Source organism: Microchirus variegatus (genome assembly GCF_963457635.1).
Source record: "Microchirus variegatus genome assembly, chromosome: 2".
NCBI classification, from domain to species: Eukaryota; Metazoa; Chordata; class Actinopteri; order Pleuronectiformes; family Soleidae; genus Microchirus; species Microchirus variegatus.
In genome coordinates, this window is record NC_139803.1 from 43532622 (window position 1) to 43545656 (window position 13035).

Below are 13035 nucleotides of genomic sequence, written 5' to 3' on the forward strand. Positions count from 1 at the left end.
ACTAATTTAAAAATCCAACAATTATAAGGTCATTTATCAATCTGACACGATATCTTTCAGTTCTTATGTTATTACAATAACAGAGTCAAAGTCATTAAAATAGCTTATTTTGTCGTTATAATACTTGACTTGAGCTGCAACTAACGACTTTTTTCGTTAATCAATCAATCTGCTGATCATTTTCTCAATTAATCATTTTGTCTATAAAATGTTAAAAACCAGGAAATGAAAATGTTCTTGTCCACAAACTGATTGATTTAGTTTTAATGATTTCTTTGTTAAATGGAGCAAGTAATTGAAGAAACATTCACATTTTAGAAGCTAAAACAAATCAGAAATCTTGTTTTAATCATGAAAAAAAAGCTTCGAATTGATAATCAAAACAGTTGCAGATTAATCGTTTCAGCTCTATACTTGACTAGATTAATATCTTTAATATTAATGGTAATTTACACCAGGAACATGAATGGATCTTATGTTAAAAACAGACTGTTAACATTACATTAGCAAATACATGAAATACTGCAAATACTACTGACGACATGTGGTAACCACATCTACAAAACTGAATATTAGACATTTTTCAAATTAAAATAGCAAACTTTATGTTTTTGTTTAAAAATAAATCATCCAAACACATACAAATCACATGACACTTGTTTCATCACCATTGCGTGCATGTACATGCACACTAAAAAACTGATTACTAACGATAATCAGGTAACTGGAATAAACCATTTAAGGTGTATACATGTCATGAATAAATCAGAATATTGACAAAAACCTAGATGTGTTAAACAGGTTTTTCCAAAACCGATTATGGTTTATTCCGTTTACATGAGCACTAGAATAACTACAAAAACCCGTTAATAATCGTTTTTTTTAGTGTGTATGTAAATGCACTCGTTCACTGCAGATGTTAGCCTCACCTTATACTGCAGAGTGGCAGGCTCGATCATCTCCAGAGGTCTGCCGTTCACCTTGATCAGGCCATTCCCTCTCTTGCAGTGAGCGACTGCTGTGGCGGTTTTCTGCGAGACAAATGTCACGATTACCGTTAAATTCGTCATTAAAAAACAGTTTTTTTTTTTTTATTACACATGCCGCGGCAGGAACACTAGCGACCCGGCAACATGAATACAGGAATTCAACCAGACTGCGGCGAACAACGTCACTAATAGTTTAAATTGTCGTGGCTGTAAAGGAATAAATAAACCGGCTTTTACTACAGTGGACACGAGAGCTAACAGCTACTTTGTCACTCACTAATACATTACTAGCAACCGGGCTAGCTAGCTATGCTACGTTAGATTAAGACACCAACAATAAACGTAATGGCGCTTCACAGATACATATGACGGCAACGGAGATTCACAAACATGTTATATACACGTCTTAAAACACACATATGTACACAAAAGGGCATTTTTCGTGTGAAACAACGACACAGTGGCGGTTAGCATTAGCGCACGTTAGCTAGGGACAGCGTAGCCACAACACCGCACGTGGAACAAGTGGATCAAATTGTACTTACTTTACGTCCAAACACCTGGACAGACTGCAGAGGACCTTTAGCCGGCATGTTTCTACAACACAAAAACACACTCGGTTACACGAAAAACGGGCTATTTTAGTGTGTTTTTAACCGTTTTATTGCATCGGGCTGAAGAACATACCGTCTTCAGCTAGGGAGCCGTACGGAGAGACCGACGGGGTTTCACGCGGAGAACATCAGGGGCTGTGGCGCGACACTTCAGCCCGGCTCGACGGCAGCGTTTACGACAGTTGCTCCACTTTACGTCACAGATGTATTATTGGAACTGATCTGTTCATAAAGTGACTGATAAATGTGATGAACACGTGAATTAGAGCTGAAGATGAACACAGTGAGTTATTAAACGTAAATTAAATCTTTGTACTTCTTTATAGTCTTTTAAACTTATCTTTAACCTTTTTTTAAATGTTATTATTATTGTATTTTATGCTGATTTGGTAGGGACTATTTTCCACTTTGTATTGATGTTTTTTGTTTGTTGTTGTTTGACTTTCTTCTCAAAAATAAAAAGTATCTCGGAACGACTTGAAATTTACCATCATAATAGTCGGTACCGCCCTGAACAAGGATCTTTTGACATTTTTTGTAATCCTCGTAAGGTATTATTTTAATGAATTTTTGAAAATCATGAAATGATCCATTTGCCCTGATGCACTTTGACAGTGAGCTGACTTTCTTCTCAAAAAATAAAGTATCTCGGAATGACTTGAAATTTAACGTCATAATAGTCGGCATCGCCCTGAACAAGGATCTGTTGAAAATATTTGTAAACCTCTCAAGGAATATTTTTAATGAATTTTTGAAATTGAGGAAATGATCCATTTGCCCTGATGCACTTTGACAGTGAGCTGACTTTCTTAAAAAAAAAAAAAAGTATCTCGGAATTACTTGAAATTTACCATCATAATAGTCGGCATCGCCCTGAACAAGGATCCGTTGAAAATATTTGCAAAACTCTTAAGGAATATTTTTAATGAATTTTTGAAAATCATGAAATGATCCATTTGCTCTGATGCACTTTGACAGTGAGCTGACTTTCTTAAAAAAAAAAAAAAAGTATCTCGGAATTACTTGAAATTCACCATCATAATAGTCGGCATCGCCCTAAACAAGGATCAGTTGAAAATATTTGCAAAACTCTTAAGGAATAATTTTAATGAATTTTTGAAATTGAGGAAATGATCCATTTGCCCTGATGCACTTTGACATAGAGCTGACTTTCTTCAAAAAAACAAAAAGATTCTCGGAATGACTTGAAATTTACCATCATCATAGTCGGCATCGCCCTGAACAAGGATCCGTTGAAAATATTTGCAAAACTCTTAAGGAATATTTTAAATGAATTTTTGAAAATCATGAAATGATCCATTTGCCCTGATGCACTTTGACAGTGAGCTGACTTTCTTCAAAAAAAAAAAAAAGTATCTCGGAATTACTTGAAATTTACCATCATCATAGTCGGCATCGCCCTGAACAAGGATCCGTTGAAAATATTTGCAAAACTCTTAAGGAATATTTTAAATGAATTTTTGAAAATCATGAAATGATCCATTTGCCCTGATGCACTTTGACAGTGAGCTGACTTTCTTAAAAAAAAAAAAAAGTATCTCAGAATTACTTGAAATTTAACATCATAATAGTCGGCATCGCCCTGAACAAGGATCCGTTGAAAATATTTGGAAAACTCTTAAGGAATATTTTTTATGAATTTTTGAAAATCATGAAATGATCCATTTGCTCTGATGCACTTTGACAGTGAGCTGACTTTCTTAAAAAAAAAAAAAAAAGTATCTCAGAATTACTTGAAATTTAACATCATAATAGTCGGCAACGCCCTGAACAAGGATCTGTTGAAAATATTTGCAAAACTCTTAAGGAATATTTTTAATGAATTTTTGAAATTATTAAAATGATCCATTTGCCCTGATGCACTTTGACAGTGAGCTGACTTTAGTCTAAAAAACAAAAAGTATCTCGGAATGACTTGAAATTTACCATCATAATAGTCGGCATCACCCTGAACAGGGATCTGTTGAAATTTTTTGTAAACCTCTTAAGGAATAATTTTAATGAATTTTTGAAAATCATGAAATGATCCATTAGCCCTGATGCACTTTGACAGTGAGCTGACTTTCTTCAAAAAAACAAAAAGATTCTCGGAATTACTTGAAATTTACCATCATAATAGTCGGCATCGCCCTGAACAAGGATCCGTTGAAAATATTTGGAAAACTCTTAAGGAATATTTTTTATGAATTTTTGAAGATCATGAAATGATCCATTTGTCCTGATGCACTTTGACAGTGAGCTGACTTTCTTAAAAAAAAAAAAAAGTATCTCAGAATTACTTGAAATTTAACATCATAATAGTCGGCATCGCCCTGAACAAGGATCTGTTGAAATTTTATGTAAACCTCTTAAGGAATAATTTTAATGAATTTTTGAAATTGAGGAAATTATCCATTTGTCCTGATGCACTTTGACAGTGAGCTGACTTTCTTTAAAAAAAAAAAAGTATCTCGGAATTACTTGAAATTTACCATCATAATAGTCGGCATCGCCCTGAACAAGGATCCGTTGAAAATATTTGCAAAACTCTTAAGGAATATTTTTAATGAATTTTTGGAAATCATGAAATGATCCATTTGCCCTGATGCACTTTGACAGTGAGCTGACTTTCTTCTCAAAAAAAAAAGTATTTTGGAATGACTTGAAATTTAACGTCATAATAGTCGGCATCGGCCTGAACAGGGATCTGTTGAAAATATTTGCAAACCTCTTAAGGAATAATTTTAATGAATTTTTGAAATTATTATAATTATCCATTTGCCCTGATGCACTTTGACAGTGAGCTGACTTTCTTCTCGAAAACAAAAAGTATCTCGGAATTACTTGAAATTTACCATCATAATAGTCTGCATCGCCCTGAACAAGGATCTGTTGAAAATATTTGCTAAACTCTTAAGGAATAATTTTAATGAATTTTTGAAATTATTAAAATGATCCATTTGCCCTGATGCACTTTGACAGTGAGCTGACTTTAGTCTAAAAAACAAAAAGTATCTCGGAATGACTTGAAATTTACCATCATAATAGTCGGCATCGCCCTGAACAAGGATCTGTTGAAATTTTTTGTAAACCTCTTAAGGAATAATTTTAATGAATTTTTGAAATTATTAAAATGATCCATTTGCCCTGATGCACTTTGACAGTGAGCTGACTTTAGTCTAAAAAACAAAAAGTATCTCGGAATGACTTGAAATTTACCATCATAATAGTCGGCATCGCCCTGAACAAGGATCTGTTGAAATTTTTTGTAAACCTCTTAAGGAATAATTTTGATGAATTTTTGAAATTGAGGAAATTATCCATTTGCCCTGATGCACTTTGACAGTGAGCTGACTTTCTTAAAAAAAAAAAAAAGTATCTCGGAATTACTTGAAATTTACCATCATAATAGTCATCATCGCCCTGAACAAGGATCCGTTGAAAATATTTGCAAAACTCTTAAGGAATATTTTTTAATGAATTTTTGAAAATCATGAAATGATCCATTTGCCCTGATGCACTTTGACAGTGAGCTGACTTTCTTAAAAAAAAAAAAAAAGTATCTCGGAATTACTTGAAATTCACCATCATAATAGTCGGCATCGCCCTAAACAAGGATCAGTTGAAAATATTTGCAAAACTCTTAAGGAATAATTTTAATGAATTTTTGAAATTGAGGAAATGATCCATTTGCCCTGATGCACTTTGACATAGAGCTGACTTTCTTCAAAAAAACAAAAAGATTCTCGGAATGACTTGAAATTTACCATCATCATAGTCGGCATCGCCCTGAACAAGGATCCGTTGAAAATATTTGCAAAACTCTTAAGGAATATTTTAAATGAATTTTTGAAAATCATGAAATGATCCATTTGCCCTGATGCACTTTGACAGTGAGCTGACTTTCTTAAAAAAAAAAAAAAAGTATCTCGGAATTACTTGAAATTTACCATCATAATAGTCGGCATCGCCCTGAACAAGGATCCGTTGAAAATATTTGCAAAACTCTTAAGGAATATTTTTAATGAATTTTTGAAAATCATGAAATGATCCATTTGCCCTGATGCACTTTGACAGTGAGCTGACTTTCTTCTCAAAAACAAAAAGTATCTCAGAATTACTTGAAATTTACCATCATAATAGTCGGCATCGCCCTGAACAAGGATCTGTTGAAATTTTTTGTAAACCTCTTAAGGAATAATTTAAATTAATTTTTGAAAATCATGAAATGATCCATTTGCCCTGATGCACTTTGACAGTGAGCTGACTATAGTCTTAAAAAAAAAGTATCTTGGAATGACTTGAAATTTAACGTCCGAATAGTCAGCATCGCCCTGAACAAGGATCCGTTGAAAATATTTGCAAAACTCTTAAGGAATATTTTTAATGAATTTTTGATATTGAGGAAATGATCCATTTGCCCTGATGCACTTTGACAGTGAGCTGACTTTCTTCAAAAAAACAAAAAGTATCTCGGAATGACTTGAAATTTACCATCATAATAGTCGGCATCGCCCTGAACAAGGATCTGTTGAAAATATTTGCATATCTCTCAAGGAATATTTTTAATGAATTTTTGAAAATCATGAAATGATCCATTTGCCCTGATGCACTTTGACAGTGAGCTGACTTTCTTCTCAAAAACAAAAAGTATCTCGGAATGACTTGAAATTTAACGTCATAATAGACGGCATCGTCCTGAACAAGGATCTGTTGAAAATATTTGCAAAACTCTTAAGGAATAATTTTAATGAATTTTTGAAATTATTAAAATGATCCATTTGCCCTGATTCTATATATATCTGTATATTTTTATATTTATATTTTGATCTATGTTTTTATATGTATATATATATTTATCTATATATATATTTTATATTTATATCTATATTTTATCTATCTGTATATATATATTTTTTTATCTATCTTTTATTGTGTATATATTTATCTATCTATATATTTTATATATATATATATATATATCTATATTTATATATATTTTTTTTCTATCTTTACCCACAGTCTACATATAATGCCCTGAACAACAGTGGCCTCTAGTGTTCATAAAGATGAACGACGTGACGACATGAACGACCTCCGTCCTTCATCAAACTCTCAGCAGCTCTGTTGGATTCCATCGTCCTCGAGTCCAAACCTGAGGAGATCACATGGTTCTGAGAGGTCAAGGGTCACGGGGCTGGAATGGGACATGTCATGGTGGTGGGGGGGGGGTATAAACTCTGAAAGAATTGAACCATAGAAAAGCTCTTTTGATGTTGTGACCACAATGTTGGACAGATGTTGATGGAGACACTGGTGTGTTTGTCAAACGTCCTCTTTATTCTTTATTCTTTATTCTTTATTCTTTATTCTTTATTCTTCATGGACAAAAACAAATGTGCTGTTTGCGGCCGATGGACCGAACCAGACGCCGTCACTTCACCAGAAGCCTTTAGAGGGCGACACTTCACGTCAGGACTCTGAGGTCCTCGCATCCCGCAGCGCTAACGCTCACACAGGCCTTAGCCTGAAAAGAGCTAAGGGAACTGTTCAGAATTAAGCTAATTAATTCGATTTTTGGCCACGAGAGGGCAGCAAAACAAGCTAAGTGAATGTGTTAGCAAACTGATAGCAAATGATATAAGCATTCACTACTACTTAGCTAATGTACCTTGGGTCTTTCAAGACTTTAGCAGCTAAATGCTAAGCTGTGTCGCCTAGCTTGTCAAATTCAGACTTTTAACTGTGTCAAACCGTAGATTTAAAAGAACAAACATGTTCTTCCAATTACAGCAAAGGCCTTACAAATATTTATTTTCTATTTATTTTGGTGGCATTAATAAATTATTAAAAAATTGTTGACCACTTGAGGGCAGCAAAGCCAGCTAAGTGAGTGTGTTAGCAAACTGATAGCAAATGATATAAGCATTCACTACTACTTAGTTTTAGCTAATTGTTTAGCTAATGTACTTTTGGTCTTTCAAGATGTTCTTTAGCAGCTAATTGCTAAGTTGTGTCGACTAGCTTGGCAAATTCAGACCTTTATCTGTGTCAAACCAGAGACAAATCTGCTACTTTATTTACCAAAATAATTCGATTTTTGTCCACTTGAGGGCAGCAAAACAAGCTATGGGAATGTGTTAGCAAACTGATAGCAAATGATATAAAGACCAACTACTACTTGTAATTTTATCTAATTTTAAAAAAAGATAATGAGCTAATTAAAAAACGTATTTAGCAGCTAAATGCTAAGCAGTGTCGACTAGCTTGTCAAACTGTAGATTTAAAGGTTTAAGTTTGATTTTCAAGTTCTTCCGCTTACAGCAAAGATTTATTTTCGATTTATTTTAGTGACATTAATAAATTAATTTAAAAAAATTGTTGTTCCCTTGAGGGCAGCAAAGCAAGCTAGGTGACTGTGTTAGCAAACGGATAGCAATGCTACGCAAAGATACATGAATGTGTCGTGTTACTTGTAGTTTTTACAACTTAATGTAGTTTTGGTCTTTCAAGATACCTATTCATTTATTTATTCATTAATTTGTTCTTTAGCAGCTAAATGCTAAGATGTGTTGACTAGCATGGCAAATTCACACATTTATCTGTGTCAAACCGTAGATTTAAAGGTTTAAAGGTTCCCATATATGTAAACATTTGGAAATTTAGCTTTATTTGCTATTTATTTAATATTTTAATATATTTGTCCCGTGCGGGCAGCAAAGCAAGCTAAGTGAGCGTATTAGCAAACAGATAGCAAATAGCTACGAGGGCCCACAGAGCATAGTTTTAGTTTATGTCGTTTTTGGTCTTTTAAGGTGGGAAAAATTGCATTTTTGGCCACTTTTTAGCAACATGAGGCTAAAGAGGACGCCATGATATTACACGACGACATAGCAATAGCGACATTTGTTGTTACATTTCACTTTATTTTCATCTATAAAAGTGTTGGTTTTGTTACAGATCGATGCTTTAAAGTGAACCCAGAGCAGAAACTACCGTTAGCTTCACGACGTCACGTGTATACAGTATATAGTGTGTGTATAAGTACCTCTCTGGACTTCACTTTCACTTCGAGGCTAACAGAGGAAGCTCTGTGTGGAGAGAGCGTTAGCCTGGATGATAAGAGTCCAGATAAACCACCGCGCCGCCGCCGCCCGCTAACGTCTGCTGAGGAAACGTGTCAACGAGTTCCTGCTAAAGGACACAAAGGACATTTTGAAGTCAAACACTCTGGCTTTACTGCGTTAGAGTGGATGTTTTTAAGCTAGCTGATGTTAGCTTAAATCATAACGTTCTCAGAAGATCCAACAAACATGGTTTTCTTTGGTGTTTAAGAGCTGCAGATGATGAAGGAGGAGGAGGAGGAGGTGGTAATAAATAAAGACCTGACCATATATGAGCAGTTCCTCTCCACATCACCTGGAGGAGCGACCTTTGACCTCGTCCTGTCGCAGCAGACCGAGACAAACGCTCTCAGATTTACAGCCGAGACGATGCTGCGCTCACGGCCCATAATAGGCTCTCCTCGTTCTTCTTCTTCTTCTTCTGCGGCGGCGGCGGCGGTTTCCCCCGAGCTCCACGCGCAGGAGGTCGTGTTGTGTGTGGTTGGTAAACAGAAACGGTCGCCGCGGCAACAAGGGGGGGAAACTGTTTTCAGAGTTCACGAGGCAGAAGAAAAGTGTCTTCGGCCGCGATTCCGCGAGTCTGATCTCACCTTTTACATCCGTCCATAAATGGCCTCGATCCGTCTGAAGGAGTCGTGTTAGCATGAGGCGCTTTAACGCTACACGCTACCGTCTTTGTAGGACACTTTTAACGTTAGCTTTAGAGTCATTTTAACTGTAATTTCATAAATAGTGTAAATTTTAAATAGTGCAGCGCCTAAACTTTAGGGGTTAGGGTTAGTTTTAACGCTCACTGTTAGCTTAACGCGCAGATACGGAAATAAAATAATAGTTTATTGTCCATAAAATACATGAAATGACACATTAAATACAGAAAACTATTTATTCATAACTCATAACACTAGGATTCACGTGTCATGAGCCAGCAGCCTGTTAGCTTAGCATAAAGGCTTAATTAAACTTAGAGGGGGAAAGTTAGCAAAAGTTAATGTTACAGTTACAGTTTGGGAAAAAAGTGGCTTTTACAACTTTAAGCTAGTATCCAGTGTCAACTTAAAAGGTAAAGCTGAGCCATGCTAAATATATAGCTGCTACACATTTAAGCTAATTGGTTGTCTATCAGCTCTCATAGCTCTGTAGAATTTTTAACATTTAACGGAATGCGCTTAAGAGAAGATTTATAGCACTCGCGTGTCGTGAGCCAGCAGCCAGTTAGCTTAGCATAAAGGCTGAATTAAGTGGCTGCTACAACTTTAAGCTAATATCCAGTGCTAACTTATAAGGTGAAGCTTATAAATGGCCTCGATCCATCTGAAGGAGTCGTGTTAGCACAAGACGCTTTATTGCTACACGGTCACGTCTTTGTAGGGCACTTTTAACGTTAGTTATCCTGCTTTAAAGTCATTTTATCTTTCACGGCGGTAGGTGGCGCCACAACATGATTTCAAAACATAAACATGATTTGCAGTCTGCAAAATTTTTTGTCTGTACTGTTGTTGTTGGTGAGTTCAGTTTGTTATATGAACATTATTCCTGAGTCTCTGTGACACATTAGGAGGATTTTTACGGCCGGCGTTTTTAGATTTATTACATAATGCACCTTTAACGCTGTCGGTCGAATCTGTCGCTAAATTCGCAGCTCTTACCGAGAAACGGCAATCCCTTAATCCCCAGAAACGAGGGCTGCCAAGATGGCTGCCGCTGTTGCCGTGTCATGGCAGCAGGTAAATATTGACGTCTGGCTGAGCGGACGACAGCTCAGAGCACTCAAACGTAGCCCGGTATTGAACCCCCGGGTTCTGGACTTGAGCCCCCTTCCATTAATTTGCGTGCTATTTCAGCGGCGCGTCGGCCACATAGCGACATAGCGACATAGCCGCGCAGCTGTCGACTTTCATCTGGGCTTGGAGTTGAGGCCGCGGGGATAAAGCCGAGCGCAGTGGAGCTCAGGCCGTCCCACAATCCACTGCATTCCCGGAATAGTCGCAAGTCGACAGCCTGGAGATTGTGTCATTTACACGGATTCGAAGCACAAATAATGTTTTCAGAAACATCAATATCTTGTTGCGGTGTTGCTATGGCGACGCAGCATGAGAACAGACAGACTGTGAGAAAAAAAAAAAAAAACCTGATTCTCTTCCGCTGCACAAAACTCCACTGAGAAAATCTGCGAGGTCGACGGCTACGTCGCTTTGGTCCGTTTGTGTCGTGCTAAGCTAAATCTGCTACAAAGGATTTCAAACTCCAAACTCACGAGATGACGAGTTAGAACTCGTGAAGGAGCTCGTGAAATCTATGATTTTCTCTATGGAGTTTGGTGTGAAAGTTAACTTAGCTATGCTAAATATATAGCTGCTACACATTTAAGCTAATTCGTTGTCTATCAGCTCTCATAAATCTGTAGAATTTCACATTTAATGAAATGCGCTTAAGAAAAGATTGATAGCATTCACGTGTCGTGAGCCAGCAGCCAGTTAGCTTAGCATAAAGGCTGAATTAAACTTAAGGGTGGAAAGTTAGCAAAAGTTAAATTCAGAAAGTTAATGATACAGTTTAAAAATACGCTTTGCCAGTAAGTGGCTGCTACAACTTTAAGCTAATATCCAGTGCCAGTTTATAAGGTGAAGCTTAGCCATGCTAAATATATTGCTGCTACACATTTAAGCTAATTCGTTGTATATCAGCTCTCACAACTCTGTAGAATTTCACATTTCATGAAATGCGCTTAAGAGAAGATTGATAGCGCTCACGTGCAGTGAGCCAGCAGCCAGTTAGCTTAGCATAAAGGCTGAATTAAACGTAGGGGGGGAAAGTTAGCACAAGGTACATGTAGAAGGTTAATGATACAGTTTAGAATACGCTTTGCCATTAAGTGGCTGCTACAACGTTAAGCTAATATCCAGTGCCAACTTATAAGGTGAAGCTTAGCCATGCTAAATATATAGCTGCTACACAAGTAAGCTAGTTGGTTGTCAGCATGTGAAACTGGCTATCAGCTGCACTAATCATTAACATGGTATATAAGTTACAGATTTATGAATTGATGTGTTTAGGCTAACCCTAGCTGTGTTAAACAGTTGCTAACACATTCGGCTAACCTGTTATTGGGTTCACCAATATTTTGTAATTCTTTAAAAGGCATCACTTTGTGAAAATGTAAGCGACAGAATAAACAATAACAATTTGGTGGCGCTAGCTTAAACTTACTGTTTCATGAAAGGTAATGTTTTTAGGATAACATTAGCAACGTTTATGTGTTTATCAGCTGTTTTTTTTTTGTATAAATATCAACGTTCATGTGACTCAAAGAGCCTTGTTATGTGTTGATGATCTCATGGGGATGATGTGGCCAAAACCTGTCAAACACAACCACCTTTCACACACACACACACACACACACACACACACACACACACACACACACACACACACACACACACACACACACACAGTTAAATCTCGCCCACACACTCTGCTACATCACTCTCCGTCCTCCATCTTACACTCCGTCTCTCTCGTCTCTGTATGACTGTGAGTGTGTGGGTAAAGTTCATGTATGAGGCAGTGGGGGTGTTTGGGGGGGGGGGGGGGCTATAATGTCTGGCTGACACTAGCTAGTGATAAAACCCCAAACATTTATGTTTTCATTGGCGTGGGTTTAGCAACTTCCTGTCTGCAGGAACGAGTTGGTGATAGCCCAAGTGCGTTTCCATGAAATTTAGGCGTGAATCTGCCCACGGATGACATCACAGAAAGTAAATCCCCTCTGCCAACAGACTATGGTTTCATCCAAAACTGATTTGGTGGATATTCAGATCTCACATTTCACGTTTATGTAAGATAGCGATAGCTATATGCAGCTAAAGGTCAACGCAGATCCCAGAGATTCTTCTGGATCCAGTGGATCAAAGGTTGCAGAAGGTCTTTGCTTTCTGATGCATGATGTTTCCATCACGGTACAGCTCAGTTTGGTACAGTACGGTATGGTTTGGAACAGTAAAGCCCTGGTGCCAGGCTTGCGTTCGACTGACAGCGGCACCTTTACTTGATAGCCGGGGGTTTGGGGTGTCACGTGGACAACGAACAACAATGGTGGACGTCCAGCAGCTCGGTTGGATCGAGGTTTGTTCGAGAACGGACCGCAGGCCTTTGCGTAGACTCCTGTCGTTCTTCTGTTGCCCGATCAGCTGAGCGTCATGAGTGGAGCTAGGACCAAACCATACCCTTTTACTCTGGTAGCTCAAGGGAAGGAGAGCCAAAGAACGGAACAGTTGGGCCTGGTTCTTTTGGCACGATTCCTAATGGACT

The 13035-nt window shown here is 37.3% G+C and overlaps 1 protein-coding gene across 1 annotated transcript in view; it reads right to left on the reverse strand.

Moving 5' to 3' along the window:
• The window catches only part of rps16 (ribosomal protein S16), a 2424-nt gene extending 660 nt beyond the window's left edge, over nt 1-1764 (reverse strand). Inside the window, exons 1-3 of the mRNA XM_083885896.1 lie at nt 1677-1764; nt 1535-1586; nt 930-1031 (exon numbers count right to left, since the gene is read on the reverse strand). Coding sequence (XP_083742022.1) covers nt 930-1031; nt 1535-1582 — 150 coding nt within the window. The 5' untranslated portion in view covers nt 1583-1586; nt 1677-1764. The remainder of the gene's footprint in view (nt 1-929; nt 1032-1534; nt 1587-1676) is intronic.
• Between the last annotated feature and the right edge of the window lie 11271 nt (nt 1765-13035).